General features: G+C 39.0%; 1 protein-coding gene across 5 annotated transcripts; it reads left to right on the forward strand.

Annotated features, from left to right (window-relative positions):
• The first annotated feature begins 3,500 nt into the window (after positions 1–3,500).
• tp53bp1 (tumor protein p53 binding protein, 1) lies at positions 3,501–20,348 on the forward strand. 5 transcript variants are annotated; one of them, XM_056744034.1, is made up of 29 exons: positions 3,501–3,639; positions 5,104–5,309; positions 5,439–5,517; positions 5,603–5,684; positions 5,782–5,843; positions 5,948–6,067; positions 6,176–6,230; positions 6,310–6,470; positions 6,555–6,660; positions 7,569–7,657; positions 7,749–7,936; positions 8,016–9,276; positions 9,379–9,495; positions 9,636–9,836; positions 10,386–10,452; positions 10,804–10,887; positions 12,726–13,035; positions 13,117–13,176; positions 13,816–13,965; positions 14,067–14,287; positions 14,821–14,973; positions 15,232–15,620; positions 16,629–16,820; positions 17,562–17,735; positions 18,589–18,777; positions 18,858–18,952; positions 19,031–19,227; positions 19,318–19,454; positions 20,082–20,348. In XM_056744034.1, the coding sequence occupies exons 2-29, from the start codon at positions 5,130–5,132 to the stop codon at positions 20,249–20,251; spliced, it is 5,289 nt and encodes a 1,762-aa protein (XP_056600012.1). In that variant the 5' UTR covers positions 3,501–3,639; positions 5,104–5,129; the 3' UTR covers positions 20,252–20,348. The 5 variants fall into 5 exon arrangements, 4 of the variants coding, with proteins under 4 accessions (XP_056600012.1, XP_056600004.1, XP_056600020.1 ...); XM_056744026.1 differs by lacking the exon at positions 3,501–3,639 and adding an exon at positions 4,497–4,610; XM_056744042.1 differs by lacking the exons at positions 3,501–3,639; positions 14,821–14,973 and adding an exon at positions 4,497–4,610.
• Positions 20,349–20,361: the final 13 nt, after the last annotated feature.

Consider the following 20,361-nt stretch of genomic DNA (forward strand, 5'->3'; position numbering starts at 1 on the left):
CTTTTCAATAAACGGCACATGATGACTTTCTATAATTTAAGCAATGTGCTTCATTTATTTAAGTTGTGTCACAAAAAAATGTAGTAAAATTCCCTTAACTTTTCAATAAACGGCACATGATGACTTTATATCATTTAAGCAATGTGCTTTATTTATTTAAGTTGTCTCACAAAAAAAATTAGTAAAATACCCTTAACTTTTCAATAAACGACACATGATGACTTTATTTCATTTAAGGAATCTGCTTTATTTATTTGAGTTGTCTCAGAAAAAAATGTACTTAAATTCCCCTAACTTTTCAATCAACGGCACATAATGACTTTCTATCATTTAAGCAATGTGCTTTATTTATTTGTCTCACAAGTAAAATTTCCTCATTTGTATTGATGAAAATGACTTGAAAATAAAATGTACTATCAAGTCATCAATTTATTCAGGCTAATTTATTCAGAACTGTTTGCAACAGGTTAGGAATCTCGTCATCTGGAACCTGATCATCACTTTCTCCAGCGCTTTCTGAATCCTCACAGTGTGGATCAACAGCAACTGAATGCTGCCTGGTCTTGCTCATCACATCAGCCTTGAAATCATTAGGAGAATGAGGATTGTGTTTTCTGCTTTTGTGCATCACAAAAAGTCCCATAAAAGTTTGTCTTAAAATCACACCCATAAAATACACATTCTACAGTTTCGTGACCTCTGAGTTGTTTACACAAATGTTGAAAATAGTCATTTTCAGAAGAATATTGTGTATTACAAATGTTACAGTTAAAGGAAAACACTGCCTCTGGTTCCAAAGTGTCCTCAATTAAATGATATAGTCAAATGTGTGTGAAGAGCACCGTCTGTTTTGAAAAAGCATGGACAGTTGTAATGTGGGCATGCAAGGTATAGTATGGCTATGTGTAAATGGTCAATGTTTTAGTCTGTAGTGCCCCAAAAGAGCTCCCTTTGAAGATGATGTCAACTGGCAAACTTTGCACTTCCACACCATGATTTCATGCTACATTGTCAAAGTCCTAAATGCAGGTTATTTAAACTGACAATATAAGAAGCCTGCATAAATGCTAACAGAGATGCTGCAACAAGGAGCCTCACAAAGATCTGTAAACAAAAAAAGTTACATATTAGAAATTGTACAACCTAGCTTGAAGAGGTGGACACACCTCTTAAATATAAAGATGTCACAATTTTAACGTTTTTGTACAATTATAAGCATATAAACCTAAATATGGCTTACCTCTTTATGTGATTATCCACCGCTCTGACAAAACGCCACTGCTCACATGCAATTTACATCTTCTTCATCTTGTCTTGTTTAATGTCCTCAGCACCGTTCAGTCCTTAGTACCGCCACCTACTGTATAGCTTACTTCCATGGGTGATGGATCCGCTGTTTATTAGCCCGGTGGGCTCTCGCTAAATCCTTGGTGTTTCGAGTATGATGTCATCACCCAAACGTGTTTTTCGTCAATTTAACAATCATAGGTAGTTTAGATGGTAAGAGTAAGGTTGGGGTTAGGGTAAAGTTTTCGTGAGAATTGAAACACCAAAGATTTAGTTAAGATTTAGTTTTCTGTGGCTCAGTGGTATGAGCATTGCGTTAGCAAGGCAAGGCTGTGGGTTCGATACCAGAGGTGATTTGTTATATATGCCTGTTCGATGCTCTTTTAGATCTGTGTAGGACAAGTTATAAATTAAAACCCATCGTGATTTGAAGGATACGAAGTCACTTAAGAGTTAACTCACCATAGAGTGACTGACTTGTCATGCGATCGCTTTTCTCTGACACATACACAATATAAACATATTACACGATGTCTATGTAATTGTATCTGTTTTTTTTTCAGAATATAATTATGACAGTGGGTTTCAGAAAATACAATGACAGCTTAATACGATCGTTTCCAGCTCCTTCATTTGCAATATAAGCATAAAATCTAAGATGATACATTCTGGGTATTTGGAAACCATCGGGATCGAACACACAACCTTGCGCTCTCCACGCAATGCTCTTCCCACTGAGCTACAGGAAAGCTTTAAACATAGGCCTACTTGTATTGTAATCCCTTTAAATGTGCCATTGTGGTTTTGGCCAAAATAACTCCTGGCAATAGTGTTTTTGAAACTCATGGCGACTGTTAAAAACACAATGCCGCTTTAATTGAGCGTTAGCAGCGCAGCAAAACTCTGCGCCAAAATGATCGCTGCACTGCTGTTCTGCTCCGCGAACACGCGCTGCCTACGCGTGCGGTATGAAACGGGAGAGAACGGTTCATGATGCGCCACTCTGCTTTCACACACTTGTTTGTTTCGCACTAGGGATCCGCGTGTGTCTTCTGACTAAATAAACAAACCTGGGTCACATTTCTTAATAAATATATAAATAAACATCCAACTGAACATCTTGAACTTCCATGGTGTATCCAGATTAAAAAACAAGACTTTGAATTAAGTGTGGGACAACACAGAAATACAATTATAAACCTTTTCAGGACTAAACACAATAACTGAAAAGAACAAACTATTGATATTGTATCAGTAGTTTTGATGTTAGGATGGTAGCCTACTTCAAAACACTTGACACTGGGCTCCTCAACCTGCTATGCCGTTCAATTTCAAAAGGTGTCCAAATAAATAAGTAATTGAACAAGTTCTCTTAAAATAAATATGTATCTTATTTCAGCTTTATTTTGTTCCTCAAAACAAGTTACAAAATTGAGGACATTTCCTTAAATTAAAAAGAGAAAATAATATCTTGGTTTTATTAGTGAAATCTCCTCAATATTATTTATAAAACACTAAACCACAGTTTCATTAATGAAATATACACACTATTTTTAATCATCACATTAATTTTTTTAATGGAATTTACAAGACCCATGATTCATTTTTTACAGTGTAGGGGGACTGTATTATTTCCATTTTCCAAGAAAAATCCGAGCACATCATAGCCTAAGAAAGTTTTTCTGTTTTGAGGGATCTTGAGGCTGCCATGATGGGATCATATAACAAGCATACTGTTACTTTAAACTATAACTCTGAGTCCATTACTTTAACTTTACCCATTACTATAAAATGACTATATTTGAACCCTACTGTATCAAATCTCTCATGCTTGGAGCCTGAAATTGATGGACAGTGATGTCTTGTTGTTGTCAATATTTTGTAATGCATTTGCATTATTTCCCATTAGATTGTCTTCAGTCATAACACCAGTAACCTAGAATTTAATTTACTGAAAGACACACATGACCACACACCTGGATATTCAAGTCAACTTTTGATAACGGGAAAGCTTAAAAAGGGACGTTTATATTTCAGACATTTCGATATTTATACTTGCTATAAATCAGGGTGTCTAGTTTCCATTCTTGAAAAGTTATTAATAGCCGAAAAACTGAGCAAATCGCAAAGCTCCTTACGTAGAATTTTTTGCATTTCTTTATTTATTTCGAAATGCATTAATTACCATGCGCGCGCGCACATCAAAAATGCCAAGCAGCCAATGCATCGTCAAGTGATCCTGTATCCCTCACACACCCCATCTTCATGACGAGATAATCGGTTCGCACAACCATTTATATATTCCTGCATTCTTTCAGAAAGCCTACGGTTTTACAAAGGACCATTTCTCAGGTATTGGCTCATTTTTGTACGCTGTCGCCATGATTATGACTTGCATTTTGTGCTTTCAGCTCGTTCATTTTTGGACGAAATCATGTAATAGTCTTGTAGTGTTGTACCCATATGATGATTGTTTCTGTATTGTTATCACTTACTGCGAGAACATGTCGAAAGGTAACGCGTCGCGTATGCTTTGTTTCACCTATCTACGGCAGCTAATAGCTATCATGTGCTTGATAATAAATGTTTATTTTGTAAACATTGCTTCAAGCACGCCAAATGTCTAGAAGGAAGCAGACATTTAATGGCATCGCATCGCATGATATTATAAACCAATGAAAGACATCTTTATCATCACTGATGATTCAATGTATATGTAGACATGAAGCAGGGATAATATAAATAGATAAACGTGTTTTTCATAAAGACAATTAAAAAACTTGCATTTTTGTATTTCCCCCTGGAAATTACAAATATTGTGATGCCATTGACCACATTTTGGAGTTCAGTATAAATTCCGTTTAATTTTTTATCTGTACACAAAACATTTTCCCAAGGTTACCCCTTATTTAGTTTCGTTACGCTCATTATGTTTTACTGTAATTTGTGTCCCGCTGTACATTTGTGGGCGTGTTTTGATGCTAATGTACAGTATCCATCCCTCGAAAGCAGCTACTGTACGAAGGCCGAATAAATTGAACCACTGCGGCCTTTAAACATCTGCGCAATGCCAACAACAGAGCACAAAGCCCCGCCTTGATATTCATTCCTAGCCAATCAAAAGAGGATTTCTACGCGTTCGGTTGAGGCACGAACTACTCCAGCCAATCGGCGCCGACATTTTCTGCAACGTCTTTTTACCGCGAAGGGTTTCACTAGGGTTAGGGTGTGAAAGTATACAGAAGTTTGGACTGTACATACATTGTAAAGTGCTACACATTTGCTGGGATGAGCGAAGTCAGCAGATGTATTGAGGAAATAAGGTAAATACGGTGATATTTCCTCCTCTTTGTTTACAGGAAGTGTTTACCCAGATTATTATCAGTGCAATGTTACCTGTATCGGTGTATGCACATTCTCTCTAAGAAAAGGTTGTTCGTGGAATAAGAGGACGCACGTGTTTTACTGATGTGTTTTAACAATTCGTTTGTGCATTTCGCGGTGCTTCTTGATCTTTTGTTAGAGAAACTCGTACCACCATGTAGCTGCGTACAGTCTCGCGGTGTCGCGCAGCAGGAAATCTCGCGTGCTCTTATAATAATCGTGACACTCATTCCTTAAATGCTACTTTATAAAGTATTTTGGTGAACGTGTTCTGTGTTACACGTGTATCCATGTTGTGCTGGAAGATCTGTCATTGTTCTGCTCAAACACATGGCACTTTCTTGTCTGTCTTGTATTTGTATGTGTCTTTAACAGTTTTATTTTAACTTTACTCTGCATTTTAACCCACGTTTCTCATCTCTGTGTACTTAGACACCTGCTAACCCTATACCATCCTTATGGATTCTGGTGAGAGTGATCTTGATTCAAGTTTTCCTCAGACAGAGAACCCCTGCCTAATAGTCGAGGACTCCCAGCCTGACAGCGTTGCCCTGGAGGACGACCCAGAAACCAGCTACTCTGCTCTTCTGGCCCGTCGCCTCTCTAACCTCCAGCCTACATCTCACAGCCCTGTGTTGGTAAGGCCTTACAGATGAGGGCATCATGTAAAGATTGAGTTCTGTCTTCACTTATTATTTTGGTCTCAAGCCTATGTAAACTTGTGATGGTATCAGTGACTTTCTGTCTTTCACAATGTTTATTTGCAGGAGCTGATTTCTTCCCCTACCAAAAGTCATTTGCAATCTGGCAGTCAGATTAATAAGATTGACAGTACCTCCCACTCAGGTATGTATTGTAACTTCCCTGCCAAACAAAGGATTTTTAGTTTCTGTTTGTTTAATACCAAAGACAGCTTATTTATTTTTTTCAGACAATTCTCAGTCCAACTTGTGTTCAGCAGCAACAGAGCATAGTCAAGTTTTTGAAGTTTGCTCTGTTCCTAAACAAAAAAGGTACTAAAACCATTAAGCAGTTGAGCTATTAACGAAATCTTAATTTATCCATGTAGTGAGTAATATTTTATACCCATAATCGTAATTGTTCATACAGAGGTGGTAAAGAGCACATGGAGTCCGAGACTAATTCCACAACACATGGCACAGAGACACGTGGTGAGATATCTTCGATATCTGTTCAATACTGTGTCTGTCTGACATCTTCAAAGAAAATGCTTTGAGAAATAAATGAATGAAAAACATGGTTGATCTGTTCACAGATGGGATGTCTCAGTTCGGTTTCTTGGAGCTGTCAGAGAGCCAGGGTATCCATGATGATGAAGACCAGCTGGGTGGAGCTCCTGCCAAACAAAAAGACAGTCCGAACCCAGCCAGTCAATGTAAATCCAAATATTTTATTCACCGTTTTTAAATAAACCTATTGGATGTTTCATGTTTTATCAATTTCATTTCTAATATGGGTTTTTGTTTTGGTTTCTTTTTCTCAGGTGACTTGAAGAGTTCAGAGAGAACATCAGCCTGTCAGGATGGAAGTTCTAGAGGGCAAGCATATTCTTCAGCCACGATACCAATTAAGAGTTTCTCAGTTTTTATCAATTTGGTAACTTAGATCTCGTTGTAGGTCAGAGGTCAGCTCAAAGAGCTCTTCAGGGCCTCAGGTTGGGGAAGGCAGGAAGCTTAGTGTTCAGGCTATACTGCACTCTCAAGTAACTGACAGTCAGGAGAATGAAGATGATGACATTGTTTCCTCTCAGGATGACCTGTTTGAAAAAGAGCAAAACGGTAGATACCCACATTATTACATGGATTTGCTGTAGTTTTCGTTTTGGTTATTGTTATTGTTAACCCTTTGGTTTACTTTCACAGACATCAAGTTAGACAGCAGCGCTATACCAACATCAACACCTGCACACAGTCTTCGCTTGCTTCACCTGTCTGGCCAGCGCACACTTGTGCAGGAGAGTCTTTCACAGTAAGAATTTATTATTAGTCTGAATATTGATATGTGTTTGTACATTCGGGAGTATCGGTTCTATGCATTTAAGACAGGTTTGTGTGACAGACAGAAAGTCAACATTAAGGTTAACTGCTGCTTGATGGTCTGTAGAAGACAGAATGTCATATTGATCTGGAACATTGTGAGAATAATTAGTTATTATTGATGAAAAGTAATTTCATGATGATGAAATACCTTTTTTCATACATTCGTCTTAAAAGAATAGTTCACCCAGATATAACAATTCGGACATCATTTACTCATCCCCTAGCTGTTCCATAATTGTCCAAATTTAGTTGTTTTGATGAACACAAAAATAGGTATTTAAAAGAATGTTTGTATCTAAACAGTTCTGGAGCACTGTTGACTTCCATAGTAGGGAAAAAAAACTACAATGGTACTCAATAGTGCCCCAGAACGGTTTATTTTGCCATATTCTTCAAAATATTTTGGTAACACTTTCCTTGAGGCATGTATGTATAATGCATTATAAAAGTAGTTTTAAAGCATTGAAATGCACCTTTAAATGCAATGTTATATCTTATAAATATTACAGTTAATACATTATAACACGTAGCAATTCATTTTTACACTACACATTTTAATTTGGTTATAATTCTTTACAACTACATATAATGCATTACAACACACATTATGATATGTTTTATTATAATACATTTTACCCTTTAATAACTCTTTATAATGCATTATACATACATGGTTTAAGGAACGTGATAACAATATTTTTTGGTGTGAAGAACAGCTTTAGAACAACCTGAGGGCGAGTTAATGATGACAGAATTTTCATTTTTGTCAACTGTCCCTTTAAATGCTTATAAACATTTTCTCTGTTCAATATATGCCATGTGTTCTTTCATTTTCAGGCAGTCTGTTGACTTTGTGGCAGCCACTCAGGACAATTTAAGTCAAGCCCCTCACATTGTCCCAAATTCACCAACAGAAAAAGATCACAGTAAGTCCATTATACACACAGGTTGTTATTATGAGCTGTAAAAGGCTTTCTAAAATCACCACTAAATTATTTTGTTCGGAATATAATGAAGCAACTGGATCCCCAATGGACACATCTGGCCCAGCAGAGGACCAGCATCAAGGGAGAGAGGAGGAGCCAATGGACACGGACCCCTGCCCCAAACCACAACCTACAGCTTCCACTCCAGTGTCCCAGAATCCCCCTGGATTTATTCTGGAGAAAAGCCTCTCTGTGCCCAGCCAGCCTGAATTCTCACATGTAAGCATCAACTGTGCTGATTTAACTTTGATTTTTAATTCACACTGTTTTGTTCACACAGTACTTTTCTTTTGTGTAGGATGTGTTTATTTCCACTCCAAGCCTTGAACCTGGCAACAACAGTCCAGGCACAGAGCCTTCAAAGAGGAAGCTGCTTTCACAAAACAGCCAATCACTAACTGAGTTAGAAACACCCAAACAAACTGGTCCGCCAGAGAAAGTAAAAATGCCTTCAAGCAGCTTTTCACAACCCTCAGAGGTAGCTGAATGCTTACAGTTGGAGCTCAGCAGTGAAAACAATCATTCTCAGAAGACTCAGGCATTCATTGTTGAAGATGATAGTCAAGCCACACAGATTGAAGAAGAAGGAACTTTGGATGTCGAAAAGAGTAATTCTGACCCCAAATGTCACTCCCAAAATGTGAGCAAGAATGGTATGGACCCAGAATCCAACAAAACTTCTCAGAATTCACAAAATAAAGTGATGGATTCTAAAAATGCACCCGAAAAAGTGGAAAACCGTGGCTCTCAAAAGTTCTCACAGTCTGATAACGTAGGAAAACAGAATATAAGCGCTACCCCGGATGTCGCTCAATCCAAGATGTCTGTCAGTGCGTCAGACACCCCTTCTGTACCACAGAAAAGCAAAACCACAGATATGCCATCCGCTGGGTCTTCTCAAACCCCACTATCAGCTGCAGGACCTTTAACCTGCACTCCTGTTCATGTCCCTTCACAATCTCAGTCCTTATCTGTTCTGACTGTTTCCTCTCAAAAGAAAACAGAGAATAAAAAAGAACATGTTGAAAGCCAAAAACTGAGTCAGCCAATGATACACAGCCACAATGTTATTACAGACAGTGTTAAAAATACTCAGGAGGAGCGGATGGATGAAAGTGAGATACAGAGTACCGTAAAAGGTGAAGAGAGCAGACTCGACTTGGCCTTGTCTCAAAGTCAGGTGCTTTCTCCAGAACCCATGGAGGAGGAGAATGGAAAGCAAGATAAAGAGAAAACTAGGGATCTCCAGTCCTCCAGCAACGAGGAGAGTTTTAATGTAGTGGTGCTAGAGGAGAGCCAGAGGGCCTCTCAGGAGAAGGTGAAGGAAAAGAGGTCCCAGCCATTCGTAAGCTTCTCTCAACCTACCAGGGGATCCGTGCAGGAGAAAACAGCCAAGATGTCAGGGTCTCAGCAACTGAGATCAACTGAGGCTTCACCTTTACAGCTTGAGAGAACTAAGTCACAGAGCCCAAGGGGCGGTGAAACAGGACAGCGCAAAGACCAGGAGAGAATGAACTCAGACAATGCCGCCAACAAAAGTCTGAGCGACAGCTCTGGAGGTGGGATTATTCTGCAAACAAATGATCTATTTTCCCCGGCTGTTACGTAACCTTTCCACAGTATATTCAACTAGCTGTTGTCTTTTGTTCTTTCCTGGCCAGAGCTTCCGTTTCACTTTACTTTGCCCAATGAGGGCGAGTTGATCCGCCCTGCAGTGAGTGCGACTCCTCCACAAATTAGTCTGCTGAAAAAGACACCAAGGCACAGCACTCCTATTGGTGGGTGTCCTCTCTTTATTTATTGCGATACTTTTGGATGCATGTGTTTATACAAGAATGCTGATCTGGTGCCGAACACTCCTCCCCAGTTAAATACTTCCTGTTGTGTTTTTACTTTGTACCGTTCTGACGATTTTCAGAGATTACCTCATTCTCGGAGCCGTCAGAGGGCGACGTTACCAGGGAGACGACAATGGCGGCAAGTGAGATTTCGGTAGAGGAGAGCAGAGAGGGTGAAGAGCCAGCTGTGATGGAGGGAGATGGGAAACTGAGTCTGAGGATGAAACTGGTGACCCCAGTGGAGGAGGGCAGCTCAGGCTCCGAACATTTCAGCCTGCAGAGTAAAAGCCTTTTTAGACACATCAACTTTTTAATAATGCATACATGCTAAATGTTTAAGCATAATATTTAGATATACAGCCACAGAAAAAAATTTAGAGACTGCTTTAAAAATATTTTAAGTTTTTCTAAATTTACAATTTATAGGTATGTGTTTAGATAAAAGGACACTCAACATTAATAATAATAAAAATATTTTGAAAACTGGAGAAACGGGTTAAAATAACAGAAAAGATGCTCTATTTTTTTAAACTCCGAATACTTGCAAGGAAACAAGTTCATATTTACTTTCAAGCAATACAACAGTAATATGTGTACATGTATTTAGGAAAAGCTAAAAAAATGTTTTATGTGAAATGGTCTCAACTGAATAATGGTCTCATATTTTTTTCCGTGGCCGTATATGCATGCTTTCTATATGTTAAACACTTATATGTTGATTTGACAATTAGATGATAACATTTTACAACAACAGTTTTCACTTGAAAGTTTTACTAAGTATTGTGAAGCTGACTGCTTTTTTTACAAGATTGATTTGAATGCTTTCCCAGAACCACCATTAACAGATGAGGAGGTCTCCGTCTCCAAGGCTACCACTGTTGCCATGGCTGTAACGAGGTAACCTGTGGTGGTTGCTATGCATGAAGCTTATCTGTGGGCTGGATTCATTTTTCTTCTGTCAATACAAATATTAATCATGCCTTGAGATGGCAAATGGTTTCATTTAACTACAGATCTAAACAGTAGGAAGGGTAAATACTGTATTTAGGAGTTGGTTTGTTTTCTATTTTGTGAGTATAAAACTACTTTCAGTTTTTCAATTACAGCGGAAGCATGTCAATATTTGGCAAGTTAGTGTGGCTCATTGTCAGATGTCATTAACCGTGTCCCTATATGTCTTGTCAGGAATAAGATAGTATTGCCTAGCTTGTAATGAAGTACACTTGAAAAATGATGTGTTTTTTTCAGTCCGTCTGTCTTTAGTCGTGTCCGGGAAGCACACAGACAGATCCAGGTGGAGGATGAAGTACAGTCCAGTGGTCTTCCTATCAGGTAACATAGACCTCTGAAATGAGTCTGTAATGTCACATTTTGAATATTTTGTATTGCATTACCACCAGTATTACTACCAGGGCAGACTGGGTCCAGTGATACTGTGATTGGCTACTCTTCTTTTCCTCCATCCGGGCAAAAAAGCATACAAAAATGAATAACAATGGAAAATGACACTGCTTGTCAGTCTTCCTGGAAAAGGCAGTCAAGTAAATTAATATTCGTGAGTTGATACGCATACGTTTGCTTTCCAGCTCTTATGTCATAATTGCTGGGCAAATGTTGCCGTAATTAATACTATTTAAGTATTACTATACTATACTAATTAAGACTATTTAACATTCCATACATTCACATATTTTAAATGTTTACCAATTAGTCATAAAATTGCATTTCCGGTGTTAGGTTATTTTCATTTTACATCTGCATTCCCAGTCACCATGGCTTTGCTAGCACCCTGCACCACCAGCTGACTGACTATTGAAAGTTTTAACAAAGTGTCAGTAAACATTTGTTGGTTGCACTTTATTTTACAGTACAGTACCAATTGTCTACTTGGAGTGTACTTACCCGAAGAAAGTAAAGGGTAGTATAAGGTAACTACATAGTATAAGTTTAGGTTCAGGGTTAGAATCTAGTTGTTACCCAGTTATTATATGTAATGTAATAAGTACACAGTATATACATGGGAAACAGGACTGTAAAAGAAAGTGCTACCCAATAAGGTAAATGTTGCAGTGTTGTAGGGGCACAATTGCTCCAAAACAAAAATGTATGCTCTGCTTCAATTGTCTTGAGCACAAATAACCTTGAATCTTTGGGTGAGGTTATAAATTAGGTTCCTAAAAATATCTAATACCAAGGGAAATCTAAGTAGGTTTGGTGTCTTCTCTGGTGAGGGTTGTGAGGAGATTTCAGTATGGCCTATTTCCACAGCCACAAGTTGGGATTAACTGGGTTCTTTCATGAAGTGCTCTAGATATGTACATAGATGCTTCATTAGCTGCTGTTTCTATGGGCAACTGTAAGTAGGGCTGATGGTGGGTAGCAATTATTCCACATAATAGAAGACGCAAGGGGGCGCTATAGTGCCTGCATATCGCATACTTTAGTGTATATATTGTAACTTAAGTATGGTAATACTTGTCAAATGTAGCACCACAACACCAGCACTTTAAAAATAAAATAAAGGCATATACCAAAATAAAAACCTACAATTTAATATAACTTAAGCTGATCTCAATGTGAAAACCAGCCTAATGAAATTTCATTAACATAGAAGTAAAATTTTATTGTAGTCTTGCAAGTGATAAAATACGACTAGAAGCTTTTTTTTGAATGATAGCATTTTAATGGTGACTTCAATTCAGCCCTGATCAAAGTTTTTGGAGGTTGTATTATTGACACATAAAAGACACCTTAAACATATGATGACCACATAGTTTAATATTCAGTATTAATATACAACATGGTTGTTTCAAGCCGAATCACAAATGAATGAGAATTAAATGTCAAAGCCCTAAAACAAACAATTAATCGTCATAATCGCAACGATTTACTAGACAATTAACCTAATTTCATAATCGTGACAGCCCTAGCTGTAAGTTGTCACCACATTGAAACTCAGAGACAGTCTGTAAACACTTCAAAAGCAAGTTGAGTGTGTGTGCAACTGTAAGTGTACACATGAATATAAAATGTTATGTGCTGTTGTGTAGTCCCAAACATCATTATTGCAAAAGGAAGACGATACAACAAGACTTTACCAGTTTAAAAACTGTAACGTTGAGTTAATACAAAACACAAACCAACACATTCTTTTCTTTTCATTTCTCCAGCAAGCAACAGAGCCAAACGCTCAACAGCCCCATCAACATGAATGACTCAGGACTGTCCCCCAACCGTCCGAGAGTGACAGAGAGCAATAGATCCTCCGACCGAGTCAGTCAAGTTGTACCACGTCAGTCTCAGCATCCTCGTGCTACAGACACAAATTCTGAGCCTCTGCTCGGTGGTCTGTCCTCCCCTCCCAGAGAAGAGGTCCTCATTACTTCAGAAAGACCATTACCATGCACACCTGTTCGCCAGAGAGCCGTGTCCCAGCAAACTAGCGTGGACATCCCCTCCACCACCAGTCCTTCCAGCAAAGTGAGACAATCATTGGTTGGGTTTTAGGATTTAATAGATGAATGATGCCATGCTTTATTAATTCTTTGGATTTTTTTACAGAGAGCTGTGTCTCAGCAGACTAGTTTCGATTTGTCTGGACCACACAACCTCTCTGCAAGGGTAAGTTTGTAAACACTATATTTCTTAATGAAATAACAGCTATTCTAAATGACTTTTCTACTGTCTTAAAAATAAAGGTGCCTAAAAGGTTCTTCACACTGATGCTATAGAAGAACCATTTTTGGTTCTACAAAGAACCATTGAGTCAAAGATTCCTTCTCACCTTTTCATAATCTGAAGAACCTTTTTTCGCCGCAAAAATCTTTTTTGAAATAGAAAGGTTCTTTGGATGTTAAAGCCCATTGCACATGAGTGCGAAATTTGTGTCCAAAATTTCAACATATATATAAAAATATAATCACAATCACATTTACAAACTGCCTATGATATTTTCGTCCGTCATAAAATAATGGGTTCCTGCGTTTGTTGCATCCATAGCAAGCATTTTAAGTGGCCTTTTTTAACAATTCAGAGACACCGTACAAACGATAGCCAAATATGAAAAAACGCATACGAAAAGTTTGGACTGTATATGCAAAGACCTAAAAGGTTCTTTATGGATCATTTAGACAAAAATGGTTGTTCAATGAAGCACCCATTTTTAAAAGTGTAGTCTTGATAAAACCATAATCAATTTGTGTTTAAGACAAGGGCTTTATCTAGTTAGTCTAATTAATCTACACACTTCATCTCTTTAAGGGAGAGCAAAGCACACCCACCAGAACCCAACCTGGTCCATCCGTGCGCCGACATGTCCGCACCATCCAGGAGGTCCGCACGACTGTTACTCGCATCATTACGGATGTCTATTATGAAGACGGCAGAGAGGTTGAACGCAAAGTTAGCCATGTAAGAAATCTTACTTTGTTTCTTTGTCCCAAATGATTGACTAGACATTGACCGATCAGAAAGACAGTCCAAGGTTACTCAAGCTGTATCTTTTCTCCAAGGAGTCGGAGGAACCCGTCTTGGACCGCTGTGTTGTGGATAATGACATCTCCCCATCCCGCACAGGAAGTTCTATGACATCTGGAGATTTGGCTGATGTCAGTTCACTCTCCTCGAAGGCCCCGTCACATCACAGCTACAGCGGGACCAGCAGTGGGGGACTGGGGCCTATCAGAATGCATGATTTTATTATGCCGCCCAGTCGAGGGGGCAAGTCCGGCAGGTAAGACGAAGTGTGAGGTCCTGTGCATGGTTCCTTTTACTAACTCTTGCATTAACACAAGTCTCTTCATCACTGACTGCTGCTTCTGTGCTGACCAGGGTTGAACAATTGATTTGAGAGAGTTGAATGTAAATTGAATTAAAATGATAACATTTTATGAAATTATATATAAACACTACAGAGTACCCATAAATCTGCAATTATAAACAGAACAAATTGGTTGTTTCTTCAAACATGATTTCCTTTTTTAATTTGCCCAACCCTGAATCAGACTCCCACGTTTCCAAAAACGTACAGTGTTTTTTTTGTGAATGTTCACACTTGTAATTCTGTGTGTTGTAAAGAATGTCTTGTGTGTGTGTGTGGCTGTTCGAAAGCTTATTTCCACCAAGCATCTTCTCACCTTCTCACTAGAAAGATAAAAATACATAGCAATAAAAAATTCCCCATCCTCTTATGGCTGCTGCTCCCATGCACATTTGGTCGAGGGCGTTTCAGCTGAGCGCATCCTCTCCTTGTGTGTTTACACTCAGCCCCAGGTGGGGGGGACGGCAGCAGCCGAGGAGCCACAGTGTGGCGGTGGGGTCAGAGGTGACAGATGCACGGGGTTCTCAGGGCAACACCCAGCTGAGCCCCCGTGGCCGTGCACGGCGAGGAAGGCCTCCTTCAGGCAGCCCGCTGCGTAGGTGAGCTGTGCCTGGGTACACTTACTAACACGGACCACAAACACTAGGTCCATAAATAGGCAAACCCAATTTGTAAAACCACCGTGACTCAGTTATTTGTTCACCTCGCATGAATCTTTCTCCATTCAAAAAGTAGTATTAACATTTCTTGGTCTGGCTTGTGAATAACCTCTTTTTACTGGGTGATTTTGTGGATGTTCTGATGATCACGTGGTTACCATCTCTTCTGTTGATCTTTTCATCCCTCTTAATACTTAGAGGTGGCAGGGCAGGGCTGAGAGGTGGCGCCCATGGCCAGGTGGCATCTTCGTCAGAGGAAGAGCCGTATGTCCATCGGCATGCACAAGCACCGGGCAGCCCGGTAGAGCTGAGTACTACAAGCCGCTCTGATTCTCTCAACACCACCTCCCCTGACAACAGTACTGGCACCAGCAGTTTTGTTGGGTTGCGTGTGCTGGCCAAGTGGTCGTCCAACTCATACTTTTATTCTGGGAGTATCACACGAGACCTGGGAGAGAACCGTTTCCGCCTTCTGTTCGATGACAACCAGGAGTGTGAGGTTCAGGGGAAGGACATTCTTCTGTGTGATCCTATTCCTCTGGAAACAGAGGTCACAGCATTGACCGACAAGGAGTACTTCAATATAGGTATGATTTACAGAAACACTGTTTGAATTTTATTAAAGCGATACTATGTAACATTGGCTAACGGTTCCCCCATGTGGTTGATAAGCACAATTGTCTGTTACCCGTGTCGTAAATGCTGTCGCTGTATGAGCTTCCCATGTGTGAAGCGCAATACATGTGAATAAGTTGACTAAGATGATAGCGCGTAGCAACATAGCACATTTGAATTTAGCCAAAACACAATTTTAAATGCGTTTAAGGCGGGCGTAACACACTGGGTTTCTGGCAATCTTGAGTAACTATAGAGTAGTATTGCATACTTTGTATCTTCAAAGAGTATTTATTTTGATCACATTTATAAAAGATACAAAGCCAAAGCACGTATGCACCCAACAAAACACAGACATCAGTTTCACTCACCGCATGTCCAGCATCTTTTAGTGCTGGGACGGCTACATATATCAGTTTCAAAAGATCTCCAAATCCAGCGTTATATCCACATTTTATATAACATTCATCACCCAAACGCAGTGAACAAATAAACACCTGAACTTTGCGAACGCATGCTCGTATGCACGTTCTGTACAATGGAAGTCAATGGGGGCCAATGTTGTTTGGTTACCAACATCTTCAAAATATCTTCTTTTATGTTCTGCGCAAGAAAGTCAGTCATACAGATTTCTTGGGTTCACGATTCATTCTAGAAAAAGCATATTTATCCATCATGAAAGAAATGTCCTCCAAAGTGAAAGAAAGTTATTCATATTTCAAATATTTTTGAGCTATTAACATTGGCTTTCGGATATGGTCGTATGTGTGTGTTATGCAAGTGTCAGTGATCTAAGGCTATTAGCCAAGAAGCCTGTAATTTGCATTAAAGCAAGTCAAATCTTTATTATCTGTTAGTTTGCACTTTGCATCTAAATATCTGATGTTCATTATGCGCGCATTCATGTAAACAGTGATTTGTGATTTAAAAGACTTATTTCAATTTAATTGAAGTCTTGTTGGTGGGTTGCTGATATTCAGGTGTGGTGAAGGACCATAAGACTCAAGGTTCTGAGTTTCTGTACTGTGTGGAGAAAGATGGCCAGACTATCTGGTACAACAGAACATCTGTGATCCTCAGCATGGAACAAGGCAACCGCTTGAGGGAGCCATATGGACTGGGGCCCTACGAACCATCTACACCCCAAACCATGGCATGTGATATAAGCCTCGGTGAGTGTTCACATTGATGTGACTTTCTAGTAGATTCTGTGGATCCCAGTTCTGACCAAGCCTTAGTTTATAACAGCCAGGGAAAATACCTCCTCCCAAAACATCCCGATCCCATATAAAAATGTCATCAGGTCACATATGTGATGTCATGAAATTGAGAAATATTCGTCATCTGAATGCTGAATAAATAAGCTTTCCATTGTTGTATGGTTTGTTGACCGAGATACAACTATTTAAATATCTGGAATCTGAATGTGCAAAAAAAATCAAAATTCAAAAACAAAAATTAAGTTGTTCATCAGAGGCGCTGTAGCAGGCCGTTGCTGAGATGAAGCAGGTTTGTTGTAATGCTGTCTATTGGCTTGCAACAGTGATGACGTTGTGGAGTATAGATGAACCTAAAGCAGAAATTCGAAGCTATACATAGATATCAAACGTGAGTGGGTAATTTCCAAAGAGCGGGAGCAGCAAGCGATGTTTGTAGGTGTGTTTCCCGCCATATTTGTTTGGGACTTTGCTGTATCCACTCACAAAAATAAAGTTTGATATATTTACGGTAGGAATTTTACAAAATATCTTCTTGGAACATAATCTTTACTTAATATAATCCTAATGATTTTTGGCTTTTTAGAAATGTAATCATTTTGGCTAATACAGTGTATTGTTGGCCATTGCTACAAATATACTGTTTAATTAATATAAGGCATTGACAATAAAGCATGAATGCTGTCTTTTTCATAGATAACCTGGTAGAAGGTAAACGGCGACGCAGAGGAAACCCAAACGAAACAACGACTCCTAACCGCAGTGCTACCAACAGCCCGAGAACCCCAGGGAAGCGAAAGCTTAACAGTGGAACGGATGATGAAAGAACACCCACAAAAAGAGGACGCAGGGGGGGCGGGGCAAGAGTGGGTACGGTGCCCTTTGTATAGACGGCCCTTTATAATGCCACAGTGTGGACCAGCATTTGCACTACAGGACATTTTATTACATGAATAGTTTTATTGCTTAATTTTACAGGCTTTTATTGTTTTTAGCAATACGTGCTGAATGTTTTATGCATTTTAATATCTCTGAAATTATGTCACAGTTTAGAGGAGTATTTTTTGTTGTGTATTTTTAATGAACTCTGAATCGGTGCCTCTCCCTTACTGTTTTTATTGTTGTATCAGCTATATATTACAATATAAACTAATGATAAAGCAATTAAAGCTGTGAATAAATAGTGCTTGCGTTTCCACTATATGGAATGCAGATCGTCAGCTTTAAACAGCGACTGGTATGTATGTGGCATAACATTTTATTGTTTGTGTGTGTGTTAGCACTTTAGAAAATTCTATCATCATTTACTCACAGATCTCGCCTCCCATTGACTCCCATAGTAGGGAATATTAGTTTAACATTGGTTTGTTCTGTTGAACACAAAAGAAGACATTTTGAAGAATGTAGAACAGTATACAGTTCTGGGGCACTTGTATTTTTTCAGACTATGGTAGTCAATGGGGGTCGAGATCTGTTTGGTTATAAGTTATCCAAATTTCTTTCTCTGTGTTCATCAGAACAAATAATTTTATCAAGTGAGTAAATAATGACAGAATTTACATTTTTGGGTGAAGTATACCTTTAACAGGGTGGATGGTGTTGGTGCCTAATTTCTCACAGTTCAATACACTTTAACCACCATTCACTGGTTCAAGATAATTGTTGGGCAGGGTGTTTCATAACAACTATGAGATGTTTTAAGTGTTTTATTGATTTTGAACAGGGCAGAAGATAGCTGCTTGTAACACATCCGGAAGCGGTGTCGATTTACCGCCTGACCCTGATGACCTGGTGGCGACACACGGACCTCTCCCTGAAAACTCCTCTTTGTTCATGGGGTTCGTCTTCATGCTGACGGCGTCCTCTGAAAGTGAGAGGGACTCCAACCACCAGCTCAGTGATGAGGATGAAGGTGAAGAAAGAAAAACATCTTACTTGCAGGTATGATTGATGTCGGGTTTTCCATTTTAAACCTAATTCTTCTCTTACTAGAATCCGTGCAGAGAGCTCCATATAATAAAGAATATACAACGAGACAGCTGGAGGCCGGAGGAGGAATGATCCTGCCTGACTTTAATGAAGAACAGGTGAGACTATATTCAAACGAGAGCTGCACAAAATCATTTGTGTGCTTGTTTATGCATTTGTGTTTTCTGCATTGTCAGTGTAAAGCAGCCTATCAGAGCTTGCTGATCGCCGACCAGCACTGTCGTACCAGGAAGTATCTGCTGTGTGTGGCAGGTGGTGTTCCTTGTGTGTCTCAGATGTGGGTGAGGGACTGCAGCCAGGAGAAGAAACTCCTCAACTACAGGAACTACCTGCTGCCTGCCGGTCTGGGGCTGGAGGGAGGCATTGTGGAATGGTAACATAGGCTATTGTCATGTTTGGTTAGTATGACTAATGTTCCAAAATATGTTTGGTCATAAGTGTGTTTTCTTGCGTTCTCTATCAGGCATCCTCGCTGTGACCCCTTTAAAGCCCTGAAGGTGCTGCTTGTATTAGAGGATCGTGTAGATTTGTGGACCTCTTTGCTTTCCATGGGTGGTGCATCAAAAGTTCATCACCACAAAGAAAATGAAAACATTTCTGGTGAGTAATAGCGCTAAACTTGGTTTGATGGCAAAACATACATTAGGAGTATAATATCAAGTCATTGGTTTCACTTAGATATTGTATCGGTACTAGTCTGCATAGATACATCATGCAAAGTATGCCAAGAAGATAATGGAAAGTATTCTTGTGTAAATTCAGAGAAATGTGAACAAGTATGTTAATACTTATATCTAGACAATAAATGACCTATAATTATTTGTTTCTTTGAATATTCTAGTATCATAGTAAACTGTAATATTGAATACAGACATAAGTTAACTGATGTCATTGAAGGAATACCCAATGCAGAAAAACGTCTTTACATATTTTTTAATCATTAAATCTCAGTTGAATTTAAAATAAAGTGTGTAGTATTAACTGGTCATGTGATCTTGTTATGATGGCCACCATCATTAAATATTGTTCTTTAAACCATTGAAATGTCTGTACTTATGTGAGTGTGATTTTAATAAAACATTTAGTAACGTTTGTCAAGTACTGTTCATGTATTTAGGTCTAAATGTACTGTATTTGTAAAACAGAAATACTTTCTGTACCTTTTAATATAAATCATCTTGTGGTTGGGTGACAGTGATAAAACATGTCAATTTTGTTCACTGACAGACATTCCTGCTGGTAAGTTTGATCTGGCAGTGGCTGCATCTGATGCAGCGAAACCCGTGACCCCGGGTCTGCCTTTCGTCTCTCTGGAGTGGCTCATTCAGAGCTTGATCTGTGGAAAGTGCCTCAGCTACGACAGTAATTCTGAATTCTGTCAATATCCGTCTACATAAAACACTGACATCTTGTCTTTTAAATGTCTTCTGTGTTTTAGTGCATGCATTTTGCTGTATATAGTTTTTTCAAAATAAAACAAGTGTTTTATTTGAATGTTTTATTTTAC

Source organism: Triplophysa dalaica, chromosome 1 (assembly GCF_015846415.1).
Source record: "Triplophysa dalaica isolate WHDGS20190420 chromosome 1, ASM1584641v1, whole genome shotgun sequence".
Taxonomy (NCBI): domain Eukaryota; kingdom Metazoa; phylum Chordata; class Actinopteri; order Cypriniformes; family Nemacheilidae; genus Triplophysa; species Triplophysa dalaica.

Bases quoted from the DNA above. Each gene is read 5' to 3' on its own strand.
- tp53bp1 (XM_056744034.1), top strand. From the start codon at position 5,130: ATGGATTCTGGTGAGAGTGATCTTGATTCAAGTTTTCCTCAGACAGAG. The intron at 5,685-5,781 runs GTACTAAAACCA...TTGTTCATACAG, and splicing joins TCTGTTCCTAAACAAAAAAG to AGGTGGTAAAGAGCACATGG. The intron at 5,844-5,947 runs GTGAGATATCTT...ATCTGTTCACAG, and splicing joins ACATGGCACAGAGACACGTG to ATGGGATGTCTCAGTTCGGT.